General features: G+C 33.0%; 2 protein-coding genes across 3 annotated transcripts in view; one reads left to right on the top strand and one right to left on the bottom strand.

The window, feature by feature from the left end:
- The window catches only part of LOC132608987 (cytochrome b-c1 complex subunit 6-like), an 83,828-nt gene that overhangs the window by 40,576 nt on the left and 21,914 nt on the right, over positions 1 to 21,338 (bottom strand). The gene's annotated exons all lie outside the window — the stretch shown is intronic.
- Positions 14,793 to 19,683, top strand: LOC132610564 (protein LOW PSII ACCUMULATION 1, chloroplastic). Its single transcript, XM_060324885.1, has 9 exons — positions 14,793 to 15,105; positions 16,370 to 16,473; positions 16,830 to 16,965; positions 17,497 to 17,728; positions 17,855 to 18,012; positions 18,374 to 18,562; positions 18,801 to 18,901; positions 19,063 to 19,159; positions 19,394 to 19,683. Exons 1-9 carry the CDS (start codon positions 14,863 to 14,865, stop codon positions 19,466 to 19,468), a joined length of 1,335 nt encoding a protein of 444 aa, XP_060180868.1. The 5' UTR covers positions 14,793 to 14,862; the 3' UTR covers positions 19,469 to 19,683.

The following is a 21,338-nucleotide window of genomic DNA, read 5'->3' as shown; positions in this document are numbered from 1 at the left end:
GCATTAGTCATAAATTTCTCAAAAAAACCAAAATACCATTTATCGTTTGGCTTTAGCTTAGTTGGTGAAAGTTTCTTACTTTCTTAATCGCCTAGCATATTGTTCCCTGTGGGATCGACCCCGACTCATAGTTGGGTAAATATATTGCATACGACCGTGTACACTTTCTCTTTGAGGAGTGTATTTTGGACGTTATCAATATTCCAAGCCATATATCCAATATTCAACAATTCCATCAATTCCATATTCCATCCAAAACTCTTACATATACAACAAAACCATCACAACTCATTTTCTACTTACAAATTCATAACCAACAACAACAATCCACACTTTAACAACTTCATTTTCATAATAGCATAAAATCACACTAAGATGGCATAAACTTCTACAATCAATTTCAATGCCAACTTAAACCATTTAACCTTCATTTACATTATAAGGATCACAACAACACAACTAACATACTAAACAAAATTAATCCATTTCCATTCCACTTCCCTACACCACACGGCCAACACCTTATATTTCCAACTTCAACCAAATTCATTCAACTTCCATTTCCAATATAAATTCCACCATAACCACAAATAAAATACAACATAAAATTCAACTCATCATATTTATACAACACCACACACACACGACTACATACCTACACACACACCCACTTTGCAAACTTCCATATTTCCATAATTTCTACTCATTTCCACATACTACAACATAAACAAACCTTCATAACATAATAAAAAGGAATTGATTCTTACCTTTTTCTACAATCTTCTTCACTTAACCAAGTTGTCAACTTGATGAAACAAGTGCCCTTTCTTCCAAAATAGCTACACCAAGTTGTAAAGGACCCTTGAATTAGTGGAAATACCACAAGAAAATAATTTTTGGAGGAAGATTTCAAAGGCTAGAATTTTAAGGGGCATGGCCGAATACCTTGTTCCCTTAGCTCTTATTGTTCTTGTTTTCTCCCTTTCTAATTTATCTTGAAACTTCTATGAGTTATGACTCATATAAGGCCCCTTTATATTAATTAGCACATGGGAAATATTAGAATCATGGGTTGGGCCTTAGGATTGGCCGGCCACCCTTCTCTCTTTGGGCCTAAATTTTTCTTTTCATTTTTTTTGGGCCAACCCGGTTGGTCCCGAGTTGGGCCTAGCCCACTGACCTTTCGACCTTAAAACGTTCATATCTCCTTGCACCGACGTCACCGGAGAACCCACGACCTATGGTTGGAAAGATACTTCAATTATCTACAACTTCTATTTCTTGGTACTTTTCCAAATTCCAAACTTATAATACCGTTTTTTTCCTCGAAGTCAGGTCACCCGAAAACGTTTTCTTAAAAATATTCGTTTGGAGGACTTCCACTTTGATTTGGCCCAAGTGCCCTTCATGAGTTGTGTTTAACTTTACATATGTGATTCATATAACTTTTCACGTGTTCCAAAAAAAAAATCTTGACGTGTGGGCCCCACCTCAGCCTACAAACAATCCGACGTTCAAAAATACGGGATATAACAGAATTGATGTGAACTACTTGATTCACCCATATTTAGTGATAAAAAAATGAAAATCAACCATATTTATTGATCAATATATCTATCTACTAAAATCATTAGTAATTTGTTGCAACTTCTTCCACAACTGTAAGATCTGTTGCAACAAATTAGTAACTTGTTTAAACAGATTAATTACTTGTTGGAATGGATTAGTAACTATTTGAAACAGATTAGTAATTTGTTGCAACTTATTCCACAATTGTATGATCTGTTGCAATAGATTAATAACTTGTTTAAACAGATTAGTTGGAACGGATTAGTAACTTGTTGAAATAGATTAGTAATTTATTGCAACTTCTTCCACAACTGTAAGATCTGTTGCACCAGGTTAGTAACTTGTTTAAACAGATTAGTTACTTGTTGGAACGGATTAGTAACTTGTTGAAACAGATTAGCAATTTGTTGCAACTTCTTCCACAACTGTGTGATCTAATGCAACAGATTAGTAACTTATTTAAACAAATTAGTTACTTGTTGGAACGGAGTAGTAACTTGTTGAACAGATTAGTAATTTGTTGCAACTTCTTCAACAACTGTATGATCTGTTGCAATCATTTAGGCAACTTGTCTAAATAGATTAGTAGATTAGTAATTTTTTGCAACTTTTTCAACAACTGTACTATCTGTTGCATTTGTTGCAACAACATTCATAAATAATAACAAGGACAAAAAAATAATTGTTCAAGTAGTAATTTGTTAAACAGCCAGCTCAGGGCTCCAAAACTTTATCTATCACACCCACTGCCCACCGCCACTGCATCCTCGCCACTGAGTTGTCGTACAATAGAGTCTCGGGCTTCATCATGTTAGTGCCGGTAAGCAAGTGCTCAATAAAAGCAAGTGAATACGATCTGTATGCCATCGCAGTTTCATTGCGGGGGAGATTCTCCTTCCGCACAAATTCCCAAGCTTCGTTGAGCAGCTTTTCAAGCAAGTGTTCGAACATGCCACTCTGCTTCAGTAGCTTCGGCCATAATTCAATGACTAGTTGGATGTGGATGATGAACTCATCATCTTGGATTTTTGGGAGGTTGCACTCATAAACATTTATCACCCTCTCCTCAATTATGAATTTGAGGGTGACAAACTGTCTAACATTTATGTTCATGATAGTAAGCACTCTTTTGGCACCAACTCACTCGCGACCACCTCTAGCTGGTATAGTACCTCTAGAATAAGTGATAACAGCATCATCCCATATAAAATCATCAAGTTTTTGCTTGAATGGAATAACTTCCGGCTGTGTGCTTTCATTTGACAACTCTGTGTACCGCTTGAGCATGATATTATAGAAGTCGAGATCCAAGATTATATCTGTGGAAGCATAGTGCTCAGTGAAAGTGCTTTGCCTCACACGCATTAGGAGCATAATTTCATCTACATACTGCATTAAAAGTATAAGAAATGTCAGTCACCTGAACAACTAAATCAGATACTACATCATGCTAGAATTTATACTATATTGTGCCAGAATTTATACTTCAATATCTAAATCAGTAAACCAATTGACCATAAGGAGAGAATCTGGAAAAGAGTGGATGTGGGAAAAGGATCATTTCTTGTGCGTTATTATGCATTGTTACCTCCTTACTTATGATGTCTTTGTGACTATTTAGAGTAACCATACTTAGAGTCCATAAAATGACTTTTCAATAAGTCAGTAAGTAATTATGGACAGGGGTGGAGGGAGGAAGGCGGAAAATTACATGTATGTATACATAGTAGACGTTGAACTCCCTTTGATTTCTTCGTGTGTTTACTTTTTCATTTTTGAACGGCCGCTTACTGAAAATCCTGGCTCCACCACTTATTATGGACCACAAACCTCCATAGTTAACCAAAAGTTTAGAGTTCGAAATATGGAAATGAAATCGCTTTGGTAGAGAGCGTTCTAATTAACTCCGAAATTACTTATTCCAAGTTGACAAATAACAAATTAATGTATTTATCAAACTTTTATATCACCTTTCACGAGTAATGGCTGAAATAGCTTACATATGATTTCATAATTCTTATTTGCTAGTATAAAATAGAGGTACCTACTTTATCACCGCCACTGTATCCCAAAAAGATTTTTTAAAAGAAAAACTCAAAGTATGAAGAAAAAAAGAGAAGAAAACCAAAAATACAAAATTGGAAAAAGAAGAAATTAACACTAGGGGTGGTCTTGACTTTGGTTTTGGTTCAACTTTTACAAAAATATTTTTTGAAAAAAAGGCTTTATTTTGATTATTCTTCTTTCTTTGTTGGGAAAAACATGTTGACCTGACTTTCAGAAATTAAAATTTGCTTCTCAAGCCAAAAGGCATTGGTTCTTTAATTCAAAAAAACAGTACTTTAAACCCACTTTCAACCATTGGGACCTACAATGTGACACTTCTTTTCGTCAAATCTACCATTTGCTCTATCATTGCTATATTCCCTTTAGCTTTTCACGACCGGAGGGCCATTATATAAAGCTCACAAACCATTACCAGCCAAAGCCTCATAGAAGAACATTTCTTTCTCCAAAACAACACATTGTCAATTTGCCGCATTTCAATTCATAAGGTACTTCCCTCCGTACCCATTTTGCCATAGCCACAAAATTTTACTGGCATCCTGACTTAATTGAGATTGAAGCATAGTTATTACAATTATTATCTTATTGTGATCGGTATGATGAACTCTTTTGCACTAATGTGCAAACAAGCATGGCCAAATTTGCTAAACTTGCGAAATTTGCCTCAGAAGGACAAGGTTGTGGTGGTCATGGGAGTACTGGTGCCGGAAAATCAAGACTCTCCATCGACTTAGCCACTCAATTCAGAGGAGAATAATAAATTCCGACAAAATACAAGTGTACAAAGGCTTCGATATTGCTACGAACAAAATCACACATGAAGAACGTTGCGGTGTACCTCATAATCTCCTAGGTGGCGGATTGCCATCCCCATTTTACGGAAGTTCAGTGAGGAGTATAGGTTTTCAAATGCGTTCTCGAATGTATTTACTAGGCATTCGGGGTTGTTTTATGTGTCGTTGAAGGGTGGGATTAAAACTGCAATGCTTAGAGAAGCTAAGAATGTCCATACAAATTTGTGAAACTGTTTAACAATTACTTCTTGTCCCAAAAAGTTGAAAGATGTAGTTGCAAAGCAACATCAGTGTCTAGTAGATCATAAGTGTTCTGCTAATTTCAACTGAAAGTGAGCAGTGGCACAATTCCCGTAACTCTCTGCTATGCTAGTCAGTAATCACCATTATAACAAGAATCCGCAAAAGCATGGGGTGAAATCCAGCGCAATGAACCCTTGCCCCGAGGCAAGCATAGGTTTGCAGAAAAAAGAATGACTTGATACGAACAACAAAATCGTATGCAAGGCATCTTCAGCTTCTTTTATCAAAAGAAAAATCCACTCTGAAATGTAGCATCTTTAAAATGAAAAATCCCACACACACTGAACCCAGGATATTATTGGGCTTTGGCTTGCGAAGTTACACAACAGGACTCCTCGTTCTTACATCACTAACAATTATACCTTTCAAGATGAAGCTAGAGTTGAAAGCTTGGCATCTTCCTCCTCTCCCAGTAACTCCTCTTCGCATTTGTGATCGTCTAGTCCAGCATTGCTAACTGCCATCATTTTCATGTCCTCCCGAACCATCTCTCTCTGTAACTTCAATTGCTCAGCTCTCTGTCTGTGGCCCTCATCAAGTAACTTAATAAATTTGTCTTTAATCTCAAGAAGTGGGTCTCGATCTATCAACTCACCATCCTTGTATGCTTCTCTAAGCATTGCAGTTTTAATCCAACCCTTCAATGACACATAAAACAACCCCGAATGCCTAGTAAATACATTCGAGAACGCATTTGAAAACCTATATTCATCACTGAACTTCCCTAAAATGGGGATGGCAACCCGCCACCTAGGATATGATGAGGTACACCGCAACGTTCTTCATGTGTGATTTTGTTCGTAGCAATATCGAAGCCTTTGTACACTTGTATTTTGTCGGAATTTATTATTTCTCCTCTGAATTGAGTGGCTAAGTCGATGGAGAGTCTTGATTTTCCGGCACCAGTACTCCCATGACCACCCCAACCTTGTCCTTCTGAGGCAAATTTCGCAAGTTTAGCAAATTTGGCCATGCTTGTTTGCACATTAGTGCAGAAGAGTTCATCATACCGATCATAGTGATAGTGAAACCTGCACTTATATTGTGTAACAAAATCTCTGCAACTAATATTATTTTGTGATGTCCAATCACAAAAAAGAAGAGATATTTTGTTTTGGTTTTTGAATACTAGCAATTCCATCCAACTAATTAAGATGCGATGAATCTTATCCCTTTTGATGTAACAAATTGAAAAGCTACCTCATATGTGTGGCTATGTGTGTACACGGTACACATTATAATTTTATGAATCTTTTTACGGCTCACTTCTTTTTAATTTAACTAGATGGCCTATGCCCGTGCTGCGCATGGGCCCAACACTTTAGATTATAGTATATCTATGTATAAGTAGTTGTATTTGGATAGTGATATTATATATATATATACACGAACCATGGGTTTTTGTGCTCCGTATCTAAAACTTTATTATATTCGTGTTTGCTACGAAAATTTATTAATACTTTTTAAAAGAGAAGACTTGTTTAAAAGAAAACTATTTTCCTCTCTTTGAGATAAAACAATAGCAATATTTAAGCATCAATTGATACTTTCAATTTTAATTCGATTAATTTAAAGGTGTAAAATACTTATTATTTTTTGTCAAATTTTGATTTGAATAATTCTAATTCAAATTATTAAATTAATTTTACATGTTTGAAACGAAACAAAGTAGAAATTGATTTTCTATTTAAACGAAGAAATGCTATTTTTTAATTTTTGGTAAATATTCTCGGTTTAGTTTATTTTATTTGTCATGCTGTCTTTTGCATGGTTTTTTTAAGGAAACGTGAATTAGAATTATAGTTTGACTAATTTACCTTATTCATTATTTGATCTCCATTTGATATTAATCTCTTTTCACATTTATTAGAGTAAGAATAAAAATGAAAAAAGTAATTAAATTCTATCTTATTTTAAAATATAAATATTTTAAGTATATTTATTTTAGAAATCATAATAAATAAATGACATGGCGGAATAGCAAATACAACAATTATATATCTAGATTAGATCTCAGGCTAATATAAGAAAAAGAAAAAGAAAATTGTATGTATTTGCCTACTAAACCTTTTGAAGAAAAACAATAATATGGGGTCCATGTTTTTTGCTGTGCAATAATTTCATTTGCTCCCACTAATGGGTTAATACGCATGTAGCAATGAATCCACTATTATTGACTTGATGGGGCTGCTTTGGGAATTACATGAATATTGTTTGATTTTTTAATATATGGGGTGCACATATTTTTTTTTTACATTGCTTTTTTTTTAAATATGAGATTCACTTTTTTAATGAGTTTGGAGAGGGCGGGATCAATTTTTTTTTTAATGAGTTTGGAGAGGGTGGGGTCAATTTTTTTTTTTTTTGACTATATAGAAGCACTTTTTTTATAGAAGCATTTTTTTTTTAAGAGTGACTGACGACAAAGCATGGGTAAACCGATGCTTCTATATAGTAGAAAAATAGAAATATAATAATGCATTTCTATCTACTTTTTAAAAGAGTTGGTAATATAAAGTATAAAATGTCATTTTTTTTGCCTTAAATAAAAAAGTGGGTGGGACTACAAAAGATTTTTTTTCCCTTAAATAAAAAAGTGGGACCAAAGGACAAACGACGATCTTGCTTATAAACTGGCTCTTCTATATAGTAGTAAAGTAATATATATATTGTTCAAAACACGATTAATATAACATTGTAGTTTGTGCTTCGTATCCAAAACTTTATTATATTAGTGTTTACTACGAATACAAAGTTGGCAAAAATTTACTAATAGACTTATCCAAAAGGAAACCGTTGATACTTTCAATTTTAATTCGATTAATTTAAAAGTGTAAAATATTCTATTGTTAATGTATGTAGATTGAGCCTAAACAATACCTATTATTTTTTATCAAATTTTGATTTGGATAATTCTAATTCAAATTATTATATTAATTTTACATGTTTAAAATGAAACAAAGTAGAAATTTGATTTTCTATTTAAATGAAGAACTACTATTTTTAAATTTTTGGTAAATATTTTTGGTTTAACTCATTTTACTTGTCATGTTTTCTTTTGCACGATTTTTTAAGGAAACGTCAATTAAAATTATAATTTCACTAATTTACCTTATTAATTATTTGATCTCTATTTAATATTATTTTTTCTTTTATGAAATTAATCTCTTTTCACATTTATGAAAGTAATTAATTCTATCTTATTTTAATATATAAGTATTTTAAGTATGTTGTTGTACAATAATTTCATTTGCTCCCACTAATGCATTGATACGCATGTGGCAATGAATCCATCATTATTGATTTAATGAGATACTTTGAAAATTACATAAATATTGTTTGATTTTTTAATATGAGATGCACTTTTTTTTTTGACATTGTTTGTTTTTTTAATATGGGATTCAATTTTTTAATATTGCTTGATTTTGTTAATATGTGGTCTACGTTTTTAATCCATCATTATTGATTTAATGAGATACTTTAGAAATTAATTATTTATTTTTTTAATATGGGATTCATTTTTTTAATATTGCTTGATTTTGTTAATATGGGGTCTACTTTTTTAATCCATCATTATTGATTTAATGAGATACTTTAGAAATTACATAAATATTGTTTGATTTTTTAATATGGGATTCATTTTTTTTAATATTGCTTGATTTTGTTAATATGGGATCCACTTTTTTTTCCGTGAGTTTGGAGATAGCGGTTCCACTTTTTTTTTTTTTTTTTTTTTTTTAATATTGGTTGGTATTTAGTTGGGGCCCACACTTTTTTTTAATATTGGTTGATGTTTAGGTGGGGCCCACACTTTTTTTTCCAGTGGAAACGGACGACGAAGCATGGGTGGTCTATGCCCGTGTTGCGCACGGGCCCAACACTTTAGATTATAGTGTATCTATGTATATGTAGTTGTATTTGGATAGTGATAATATATATATATATATATATATATATATATATATATATATATATATATATATATATATATATTTATACACACACACACACACACACGAAGCATGGGTTTTGTGCTCCGTATCTAAAACTTTATTACATTCGTGTTTGCTACGAAAATTTATTAATACTTTTTAAAAGAGAAGACTTGTTTAAAAGAAAACTATTTTCCTCTCTTTGAGATAAAACAATAACAATATTTAAGCATCAATTGATACTTTCAATTTTAATTCGATTAATTTAAAGGTGTAAAATACTTATTATTTTTTGTCAAATTTTGATTTGAATAATTCTAATTCAAATTATTAAATTAACTTTACATGTTTGAAACGAAACAAAGTAGAAATTGATTTTCTATTTAAATAAAGAAATGCTATTTTTTAATTTTTGGTAAATATTTTCGGTTTAATTCATTTTACTTTGTCATGTTGTGTTTTGCATGATTTTTTAAGAAAACGTGAATTAGAATTATAATTTGACTAATTTACCTTATTCATTATTTGATCTCCATTTGATATTAATCTCTTTTCACATTTATTACAGTAAAGATAAAAATGAAAAAGTAATTAAATTCTATTTATTACAGTAAAGATAAAAATGAAAAAGTAATTAAATTCTATCTTATTTTAATATATAAGTATTTTAAGTATGTTGCTGTACAATAATTTCATTTGCTCCCACTAATGGATTGATACACATGTGGCAATGAATCTATTATTATTGATTTAATGAGATACTTTGGAAATTACATAAATATTGTTTGTTTTTTTAATATGAGATGCACCTTTTTTTTTGACATTGTTTGTTTTTTTAATATGGGATTCATTTTTTTAATATTGTTTGATTTAGTTGGGGCCCACACTTTTTTTTAATATTGATTGATGTTTAGGTGGGGCCCACATTTTTTTTTTTTTTTTTGTGTTTGTTTGTTGACGACGAAGCACGAAGCAGACGACCAAAATGGCCCCAACTCGTGCTTCTAAATAGTTAGAAATATATCAGCTGCGCGAAAGAAGGATTTGATAGATGTATTTGTAAATTCTGAAAACGTTGATTCAATGGTGAATGAAGAGGAATACAATCTAAATAGTTGAATTGGTGACAATATACACTCAAATGAACTCAATGCAGCAATATTTTGTATCGATGAAGCTTTTTTCAGGAGACTTGAATGGATTTCTTTCCAGCTTATTTACAACTTTCACAATCGATTTTGGCTGGATATATGCTTTATTTGTCGTAGATTGATGAATATTGAAATCACATCTTCTAATTATGGATAATGAAAGAGTCGTGTTCCATTTTTGAAAGATAAGATCTTCCAAGTGTGATACACGCTCAATTGTAGCGTTGTCCATTTTTTAGAAGATATGCTCCTGCAATTTTAGCATATTGATGAGTCGTGAAATTACGCGATATTCGACGCTAATTCCTTAAGCTTTTGTGACTCCTTAAGCACTTTTGTTGTTACTTTTTGTGTTTTTATGTTGTTTTGTAGGAAAAGATGCCCGAAGAGCATAAAAGAGCAAAATGGATCAAAATGGACCAAAATGGAACAAAATAGAGCAAAACAAGCCAAGTAGCTGAAATGAGTGATCGGAAGATACCAAGTGAAAAGAAAGTCAAAAAGAGGTCAAACTGGACATTTTTGCAAAACTGTCAAAACTGGACAGTTTTGCAAAAACGGGACAGATTTGCAAAACTGTCAAAAAGTGGACAGTTTTGCAAAAACGGGCAGAATTGCAAAAACGGAAATATGGGGGCAGATTTTGACATTTTTTGGACTTGGAAAAATTGGGGGGAGCTACAAAAGAGAGGCTAGGGCAAAACATTTTCTATCTTTTGCCATTTTGCAAGTTTTGGAGGCTAGGGTTTTCACCTACACCATTGGAGGAGAAGATTGGAGCACTTTAATGAGATAATTCTTAAACCTTTCTTCAATTCCTTGTTTTGTATTGAATATTTTAGTGTGTAGTATTTCATTTCTAGACTTGAATCTTGTTTATGAAAATATTCTTGATTAAAGTTTGGATTGAAACTCTTGTTTTGCTTATGTATTGAATGATTCTTATTGCTATTGAAGTGGGTCTTTGTTAATTTAATTAATCTCGTTCTTGAATGTTTCCAAAGGGATTAGCTAACCCTAGGACTCACCCATTTACTTAGATTGAGCTTGGAAAAGGAAATCTAGGTTGGGAAAGATTAATTAACAAGAATTTGGGTCATTAAACTCATCTAATAACTTGAGCTCGGAAGAGGATAGTTACTTGAGGTTAAATTGATTGTGCCTAATATCACACTCTAAGGCTTGGAAAAGCTTAGAGTGAAATTCATTGATTTGGTTGGAAGACTTTCAATGAGATTTTAGATATCATTATCTATTGACATAAACCCGTTCTTAGTTGTAAAATCGTGAAATACATTGGATCGTTACTTGAGTGTAATTTCCTTTGTATCCAAACTTGTGGCCATTGATCATTTTACTTGCTTTCTAGGTTAGTTTATATTTCCGCTTTAGTCATATTTTTCTCAAACAAAAACCAAAATACCATTTATCGTTTGGCTTTAGCTTAGTTGGTGAAAGTTCCTTACTTTCTTAATCGCCTAGCACATTGTTCCCTGTGGGATCGACCCCGACTCATAGTTGGGTAAATATATTGCATACGACCGTGTACACTTTCTCTTTGAGGAGTGTATTTGGACGTTATCACATATCCATCGAGATTGTATTCGTTAATACTCATACAACCATTTAAGGTAAATAAATACAAGTGGTACAACTGGGTAACAATTAAACATTAGCTACGAATTGTAATTAGTCAAACTATAGCTGAGATGATAATTAAGGCTAAAACTATAGTGCTTTAGGAAATTTTCGTAATTTAAAAAATATTTGTAGCCTGTTTGGCCAAGCTTCTAAAATTAGCTTATTTTGAAATGTGCTTTTCAAAAAAGTACTTTTGACGAAAAGCAGCTTGCGTTTGGCCAATTAAGTTAACAAGCAGTTTTGAGTAACAATTAGTGCTTGACCAAGATTTTAAAAAATATTTCTACATGTATTTTCTCAAAAGTGTTTTTCACAAAAGTGCTTTTGGGGAAAAACTATTTTTTTTTAGCTTCTGAAAAACAACTTTCAAAACAACTTCAACTACTCCCCAGAAACACTTATTTTCTCTCTCTCCCATAATCTTGGTCAAACACCTACACTTTTTAAAATTAAGAACTATTTGAAAAAAATAAGCACTTTTGGTATTTTGGGCAAAAACTATTTTTTTAGCTTCTAAAAAACTGCTTCTACTACTTTCCAGAAGTACTTATTTTCTCCCAAAAGCTTGACTAAACAACTCACTTTTTTAAAATAAGCACTTATTGAAAAGAAGAGCAAATAGCATTTTTGGTCCCTGAGTTATGGCCTTATTCCAATTTTAATCCTTATGTTATTTAGCTAAGCAAATTAAACCTTCAATTAAGTTGAATGTGTGATTTTGGTCCTTTAAGCTAACGGATGTTAAATAGTTAACAGAATACATATTAAAAATATACTTAAAGACAAGTAATTTAAAAAAGAAACCTAAATCTATTAGTAGTATTATTTTTCGCCTCTACTTTACCGAGCAACAAGCACCATGGTTGATCTTTGAGAAGCATAAACCCAGAAAACTATTTTTCACTTAAACCATTTAATTATTTTTCTGAATTTATGCTTGTGAAAGTCAGCAATAGCGGGTGACCAGACGATTGAAGAAAATGGATTCTAGTATCCCTTTTAGTTTGTTTCTTTTTCTTCTTTATTTATTGTTAGAATAGTACATTTTTAATTATGAATTTTGTTAACTATTTAACATCCGTTAGTCTAAAGGATCAAAATCGCACATTTAGCTTAACTGAAGGTTTAATGTGTTAAGCCGAATAATACAAGGATCAAAATCGGAGTAAGACAATAACTCAGGGACCAAAAGTGCTATTAGCCCTAGAAAAAAATTTAGCACTTTTGGGAGAAAATAAGCTTGGCCAAATAGGCTATTGATCTTATTCAACCAAATAGGATGTTTGCTTAAATATTTGTATTTACTTTACTCCCGCAAGGCTTGATAGGACAAATTAAAAGACCATCCCTGTGTGAATGATGAGAATTTACATCTAATAATATTTTGTAGAATGTGTATAATAACGCATGCAGTCAAATGGTAATTCTTTCATTTAAATTCAAAGTCTTGGACAAAAATCATACATTGTTTATCTCTTTAATAGTATATATTTTAAACAAATGAAAACTCTTAAAATATTTCTAAACTCTTTCAAAGTTGTAACTTTTTAGTTAGATTGTTGACATGTTAGATTTATCTCGAACGTTGGCATATTAATTCAACATATATTAATTGGACTATCAATAACATTAACATAATTGCTAAAGCATAAAAGTAATAATGGCGGGGTTAATTCCACTTGCATATGGTGGACAATATGAAAAGAAAGGCACAATAAATGTTTTGAATGTATGTGTAATTCCATTTGGTTAAAGAGAAATGCATTATAACTTTTTACGTGGGGCCCACGTAGGTCGTAAAATAAAACATAAAAGCGGATCTACCTTTTGTCCATGGCAAAGGTACAAACACTACAACTGTTGGAACATCATAACTAAAGCACAAAAATTATTGAAATACCAAAGATGCCTTTCGGAGCAAGCAGGCATGTTGACCTGCTGCCTGCTAACTCCCTCTTATTAGAAAGTAGAAAGTAGAATATACATATGTCTATTCCTAATTAATTGAGTGCAAAATAACTTAGAGACTACAACAAAATTAATGCATTATATATGCAGAATACAATTTTTTTTAAGGGTTTTAGTTTTGTGTGCTACCGATCCATATATATTTTAAAAAAAATTACGTGACGTGGCAAACATTCAGACTGTATTTACAACGCGTAGCTATAATTTTAAGAAATTACGAAACATAACTCTTTCGTGCTATTTCCGGTCGGGAAATTTTATTTTGTGAGTCACATAACCATCACTACTTATGTGAGACTACTTTACTACTTGACAAGTGGACACTTGCTTGTTTTAAGCATAAACAAGAACGGTAACGATAATCTTTCCCTTAATTAAAATGCTTAGCTTAAAAAAGGAAAAAGAAAACTTAAAATATCTTCAAAATCAACGATTAGAGAATGATATATATATATATATATATAATCAATTTCCATTATACTAATGGAGGAATGAACTTCTCTAATTAATTAGTGTTAAAATTCCAGAATTTTGATCATATAAAATGCTATTTCTTCTTCTTTCATTTTTTCTTTTCTTAAAATAAATGAATAGAGTTCTAATTAAGGACCAGATGCACTTGTGCATAAACGGATAAATAGATTTAACTGTAATGACTTAAAATTTTTATAATTGAATATTGTAATATTTAGATAAACAATTTGTTTTAGATCTTCAATAACAAAAATATATTACGTATAGCAATGGTTTTGGAAACACTACAATTTAAAATTTTGGCAACGCCAATGTTGTTACCATTCTCTATTTGCCGAGTTTGAAGATATTTTCATTTTTTTAATTTTTTTTTTCTAGCTATGCAATTTATTAATTATGAAAATGTGAACTTTAATGATATTGCCTTTTTTGATATGCTTAAACCAAGCAGGTGTCCACTTGTCAAGTAGTACATTAGTCTCACAAAAGTAGTGTTTATTATGTGACTCGAAAAATAAAAAAATTCTTTGCAGTAGATACAGTATACATTGATACAACTGATATTTGCTTGATACAGCTTGATACTCGCTTTGATGTTATTCGCTTTACAACTCTTTCGGTGATACAACTGATACGCGTCTGATAGTGCTTTTCCGCCTAATATATCAACTATAACTACGTTTCTTAATTATATATAAATTGTAGTTACATTGCGTAATTACGCTCTAAACTATAGATATTTATAAAATTTTCACAAATTCTTTTACATCACTTAAATTATAAAACAGGTGATTATGTATAGTAGCATAATTACTTGAAAATTAGAGTAATAATTCGTAACTAGTGGAATTTTAACTGATGTATAAAATCCATATTTTAAGCCTTTTTATGAAGGCCACACGAAGTAAAGGCGTGGTGCGAATGGATAAACTGTGTCGTGGGCTATGGTTATGAAATTTGGACATGGCCACTGCAACTCTTCACTCTCACCATCTCCATTTCTGCTTCTTCTCTTCATCTTCCAATTTTGCAATTACTAGACAACAAGTATGGCTAAATTATACAAAAAGAAATGGTGTTTCACTAGTCTTTTCTTCTTCTTCTTCTTCTTCTTCTAATTCTACTTCGCCCCAAGTGAGTGAAGCCACTCCTCCCACTGCTGAGTCTTGCGTCAATGTTGGCCTTGATCTCTTTTCTAAAGGACGGGTATTTTCCTAATTCTTTTTCAGTTAAATGGTATCAATTCTATAATTGTTATTGTTATTGTTGTATACATCAGGTAAATAAATTAAAGGGCTTTCTAACAGTTTAATCAGAGCCAGAGACATGATTTCAACTTTATGGTTCTGGATTTTAGAACGACGACTTCAAGTATTGAGTAATAACTGAGTTCTAAACTTAACATCTGTACATATAATATAATGAATTTCTTAACACAAATACACTTTGAGAACAAAAGCTACGGGGTTTAGCCGAACCTGTATCCGGGCTTCTAGGTCCGCCCATGAGTGTAATAGCCTTTGACCTAGCTTCTAAAATTTGCTCATTTTGAAAGTGTTTTTTGTCAAAAGTGCTTTTCGAAAAAGTATTTTTTGGAGTTAGCAGTTTGTGTTTGACTAATTTATGCTTGACCAAAGTTTCAAAAACAGTTACAACAACAACATACCCAGTGAATTCCCACAAAGTGGGGTCTGCGGAGGGTAGAGTACCTGCCTTGGGAGGTAGAGAGGCTGTTTCAAAGTTTCAAAAGCGCTTATGGGGAGAATTTATTGTTTTCACCTTCTGAAAAAACAACTTCTGCTACTACTCAAAAACACTTATTTTTTCCCTAAAAGCTTGGCCAAGCACTTGAACTCTCTAAAATAACCACTTTTGGCTTCGCAGAGCTTGGCAAATAGGTTATGAATCTAAATGCATGCAATTAAATTTGATAATGGAGCTTTTGATTTCGAGTTTTACCATCCCCATTACTTGATCGTCTGAATTCCTACGATTCCGTTGTACCTGTTAGTTAATTTTCCTGAGTTGTGCTCCAAGGGCTGGAAATGAATGTAACATTGTACTGTTACTCGAGATAGTTTACTAGTTTGTCATGTATTTTCGATTTTTATCCATTCGGAGCAATCTTATGGTAACAGTTGTACTTGTGTAGAACTCAGCCAATACTTAATATCCACCCTCATGAAGTTTGTAGGTTGAATTGCCGTTTATTTCTGGAAAAAAATTGTCAATTATTTGATCGAATTTCATTTTTCCTTTAATCATTTTTTTTTTTTGTGAATTTACTAATTTAAAACCTGTTAAGTCGGCTTTTCTTGTTATTTCCCACTTAATTGTGTTTTCAATGTTATTTGTTTGGGTTCGTGTAACAAACTTCCTGCAAGTTGCTTACAGACTCCTGTGGTTTGGATTTCAATCTGCAATATGGGCAACATTTGCCATCTTTGTTCATTAAATTTGAATTTTCCAGGTGAAAGATGCTCTTGCACTGTTTGACACAGCACTCACTTTAAATCCCAACCCTGTGGAGGCTCAAGCTGCATTTTATAACAAAGCATGCTGCCATGCCTACAGGTATATTTCTCCTTTGCCTCTTTCATGGTTAAATTGATTAAGCTGGTTAAAGAGTAACTTGTCTGGAACCATGTCTAGGAGAAACATATTTGTGACTTTCTTCTCTTATAAACTGCAAGTAAAGGAATCTAAAATTTCTTAATCACAGTTTAACTTTGTGAACAGCAAGTAAAAGAACCTACAGTTTCTTAATCACAGTTCTTAGCTTAATTGTTTCATTGGAAGGATCACTAAGAACAATATTGAAACTTCAATGAGCGTCGCAAAGGAGATTCCCTTTTTTATTCTTCTTCACTCTTTTATTATTTATATATTTATTTATTTATTTATTGATTGATTTCCTTTGTTTACTTAAGGGGGGAAGGAAAGAAAGCTGCTGAGTGTTTACGCACTGCTTTGAAAGAGTATAACCTAAAGTTTGGCACAATCCTTAATGATCCAGATTTGGCTTCCTTCAGAGCATTGCCTGAATTTAAGGAACTACAGGAAGAGGTTTGTTTCCCACTGATGGATATGGTTCTTTAGTTTTCGTCATGCTTGGATGTATGAACTATTGCCTGTTTGGCCAAGCTTGTGGGAAGTCAAAAGTGTTTTTTTTAAAAGAATAAAAAATGAAGTGCTTATTGTCGAAAGTTGAGGTGTTTGCCCAAGCTTTTAAAGAAAAAAAAAAGTGTTTTTGAGTAAAAGTAGAAGCTATTTTTCAGAAGCTAAAAAAAAGTAGCTTTTCCTCGGAAGCACTTTGGGAATCTTAGTCAAGCACAAAATTACTGCTATAATATTGGCAAAAGTGTTTTTTAAATTGATTCGCCAAAAACGAACGGCTACTCTTCAAAAGGCACTTTTCCGAAAAGCACTTCTGACAGAAAGTACTTTTCAACATAAGCAGATTTTGGAAGCTTGGCCCAACAGGGTATTAGTTTCAGTTCCTTACCACATCGATTATGTTACAGTATCTTCAGAACTTAGCAGGCTCTAGCTTTGCTTCATTGTTTCTGAATCTCATAATCTTCTATTATCTCACAGGCTAGGTTAGGAGGGGAAGACATAGGATACAGTTTCCGTAGAGACCTTAAGCTCATCAGTGAGGTACAAGCACCATTTAGGGGGGTCAGAAGATTCTTCTACGTGGCATTCATCGCTGCTGCTGGAATTTCTACATTTTTCACTATACCTAGGTTAATCCTTGCAATTCAAGGTGGAGATGGTGCTCCTGATATTGGGGCGACTGCAGGAAATGCTGCTATAAATGTCGTTGGTAAATATCGACTACCTTTGATTATGAATCATTTAGTTCAGTTCTGAAGTTCTGTAAATGATATTTGCTTAACACTTTTAAACTGTTCGTCAAAAATGATTAAGCTCTTGAACCAGCACTCTGCAGGTATCGTTGTTTTTGTGGCTTTGTTGGTTTGGGACAACAAAAAAGAGGAGGAACAGCTTGCACAAATATTGCGTGATGAAACACTATCAAGGCTCCCTTTGCGCCTTTCAACTAATAGGATTGTTGAACTCGTCCAGCTAAGAGACACCGTGAGGCCTGTTAGTGAGACAACTTCCCCTTTACTCATCCTGTTTTCAATTTCAAGAAGTTGAGTGGAAAACATAGTCCTTCAAGTTTTCACTTAAAGAATGAGAAGTCCCGTATAACACATGTCTAGTTTACCTCCCTCGTCACATCAAGAAGAAACCTTTTTTTTAATCACATTTACATTGTCGGAAGGATGATGAAGACAGAAAAGTTAGTTCCATGTTTTGCTAGGTTTGCAGCAAATACCTTTGTTTCATGAGCAAAAATATTTCCTTTTACGTATTTGTTCTCTTTTTTTTTTTTTTTTCTCTTCTGAAATACCTGACTCGAACATATGGTCTCCTCTTAGTTTGACCAGTTGCTTGTTATTAGGTTATTTTGGCTGGAAAAAAGGAGACAGTATCTCTGGCTACGAGAAATGCTGAGAGATTCCGCACGGAGCTTCTTAAACGTGGAGTCCTTCTAGTTCCTGTTATTTGGGGTGAAGGTAGGGAAACAAAAATAGAGAAGAAAGGTTTTGGTCTTTCTCAAAAGGCAGTCGCTTCCCTCCCATCCATAGGGGTAAGATTGAAGATTTTTAATAGCAATTAATGATCATTTTAAACAACATGATGCTATAGCATGCACATCAAGTTCATGATTCTGCTTTTCTCTTTGCTCAAAGAACAAAAGAATATTATTTACATGCTACTGATTATTCAAAGTCGTTTCTTGTTGCTCAAATAAGCATAAGATAATAATCTTAATGGTGCATGTATCTCGTTAAGGTTTTCTTATTTTTCTCCCATTGCTACTGCAGGAAGATTTTGACCAAAGAACTCAGTCAGTAATTGCAAAATCAAAATTGAAGTCAGAGATCCGGTTCAAAGCAGAGGTTGTTTCACCTGCAGAGTGGGAAAGGTATCAACCTGTTCCTAATACACTTGAAACTACTCACCACATCATCTTTATGGGCATTTATGTTTGTGCCATATTTATCTTAAGGACATCTAGTCGCACAGTTTGATCGACTGATTTTTTTTCCTTATTGAGATGTATTGTTCAACCTCAATCTGTTTCAGGTGGATAAAGGATCAACAGAAGTCTGAAGGTGTTACTCCTGGTGAAGATGTTTACATTATACTTCGTCTAGATGGTCGTGTTCGACGGTCAGGAAAGGTCAGTGCTTGTAAAATTCTTTGTGCTGCAATTCTCTTCTCTGCTCCATTAATATGCATATGTAATTAGCATATAAATTGCTCAAGACATGACATAGATGACTGTAAAATCCACAAGTCAAGTAAGACGCCTTTGAGGTGGCGTACAAATATTCGTGTTTGTGTTGCTTTATGCTTTACTTTTTTTTTTATGGGTTCATTCATTGTGGAGTTTTAATATTGACCAACTCTGCAGGGGATGCCCGACTGGGCTCAAATTCTGAAGGAGCTGCCTCCAATGGAAGCAATATTAAGCAAGCTAGAAAGATAATACAAGTTTCTCTGGTTGTGTGCTAAAAGCTTTTAACTACATGGTGTATTTTTGGTCAGCCTCCTTTCTTCAAATAGATAAGGCACTAACTGATGCCTGTCGAGCTCTTGTCCGCATTACATTCCATTCTTTTACGAACATATGCTGTACTATAAATTGACATTTGCCAAATGAATATCAGAGAAAATGAAATCTAAACTTACTCTTGTATGATCTATACCGTCAATATTGATATAGTTATTCATCTATTGTTGAAGCAAGAGGTGGATCCATGATTTTAATTCAATCTACACGAATTGCCACTGTACTCCTCACTATATCATGACAGTGAATCTGAACTTAGCGAATGTATATATATATGTAGTTTCAGTAGTACTTTTGTCATACAAGCAGTGCATAGCTACGTATGCCAAAGCATGGTCAGTTGAACAACCTTCGCTGGAAAATTAAACTACATGTATAGGTCAGAGAGTCTTGGTTTTTATTTCCTTGTTAAATGTTGGGACAATCAACTGAACAAAGAAGAAAAATAAGAGAAGCATTTCTAAGGAGTAGGGGAAGTAATTTCTGCTATGGTAGTTGACTTATCTGAGAAATATTATTATTTTCTTGCAGACGTTCAAACTGAGCTTTGGTTCATTATTTGATAATGGATCGATCTGTTTTTAATATTAACTAAGTCTTTGTTTTAATCAAAACGAGAAAGAAAAATATTTAAGCTGGAATGGTTCCAACAAAAAGATAGTCTAAACCTACTTCAATAAAAAATAACAACTCTGCCGGGAAGACTTCTGCATCAAACTATAAGGTGAAGGAACCAAGATCATTGCAGATTTTATTATTCCTCAGAAAATTTGCGTCCCTACTTTGCCTGCACGGTCACTCTGCTTGATGCATTTTTATAGAACTTGTGTACTCAAAATTGAGCAATTTCTATTGGATTATGAAAAAATTATTGTCTACTTTATAAAATAATTAACACAATATTCTAGTTAAAACCTCAAGGATGATTGACTTCTATGTGACGATTTACTAGTGTACAAAGCACCTAGACATATTTTCTTTCAAGTATTTCCCCGTGTGACCAGTGGCGGACCTAGTAGTAAGAGCCCGGGGGTTCATCCGAATCCTCTTCGGCGAAAAATTGCACTGTATATACAAGGTGAAAAATATTTTTTATGTGTATATTGTAGACGTTGAACCCCCTTAGCTTCTTCATTTATGGCTTCTTTATATTTTTTAACCCCCTTGGCATTAATCCTGGCTCCGCCACTGCGTGTGACTATGTCCTAAAGAGAAACTCTGCTATCATTTTGCTTGAACTAATCAACTAATATTTCACATATTTTAAACCTACACAAAAAAGTTAATATTAATCACGACATTATTATTTAAAATATGTTTAAAGTTGGTCTGAGAAAAAATTGTTGACTCCGTAAACAATATAGTGTCATATAATGACAGTTCAAACTAATAGGAAAAAAAGGTTAAATTTGCCCTAGAACTATAGAAATTGAGCAACTTCGTCCTCCATTAGCTATTTGGTTTAATTTTACTCCCATTATTAGGGTAAAGTTTCATTTTTTGCCTTGACTCTTGACGGAGCTCTATAATTTTAAATCATAATCAAAAGTTGAGGGGGTTAATTTGGACATTTCTTCTTGAAGAATTTGGACATATTGAGTCTACCCATATCGCGCTGGAGCCAGGGGCTGAGGTACAATATTAGGGATGAATTCGGACAAACTCAGTGGCTTTTACTTCGATCCTGTATTTATATTAGAAAATTTATTAAATAAATGTAAATATTTAATTCTGAACCAATGAGTAATAGGTTGGGTGACAAGTTTAAAACCATAAACTTTAAATT

This window comes from Lycium barbarum, chromosome 9 (assembly GCF_019175385.1).
Source record: "Lycium barbarum isolate Lr01 chromosome 9, ASM1917538v2, whole genome shotgun sequence".
Lineage (NCBI taxonomy): Eukaryota > Viridiplantae > Streptophyta > Magnoliopsida > Solanales > Solanaceae > Lycium > Lycium barbarum.
The sequence above is the reverse complement of the archived record's forward strand: the minus strand, read 5'-3'. Positions and strand labels throughout refer to the sequence as shown.

What these genes read in the sequence shown, in the direction of transcription:
- LOC132610564 (XM_060324885.1), top strand. Translation starts at nt 14,863, where the DNA reads ATGGCCACTGCAACTCTTCACTCTCACCATCTCCATTTCTGCTTCTTC. An exon ending in ATCTCTTTTCTAAAGGACGG is followed by an intron (nt 15,106 to 16,369) that starts GTATTTTCCTAA and finishes TGAATTTTCCAG; the next exon opens with GTGAAAGATGCTCTTGCACT. An exon ending in GCATGCTGCCATGCCTACAG is followed by an intron (nt 16,474 to 16,829) that starts GTATATTTCTCC and finishes TGTTTACTTAAG; the next exon opens with GGGGGAAGGAAAGAAAGCTG.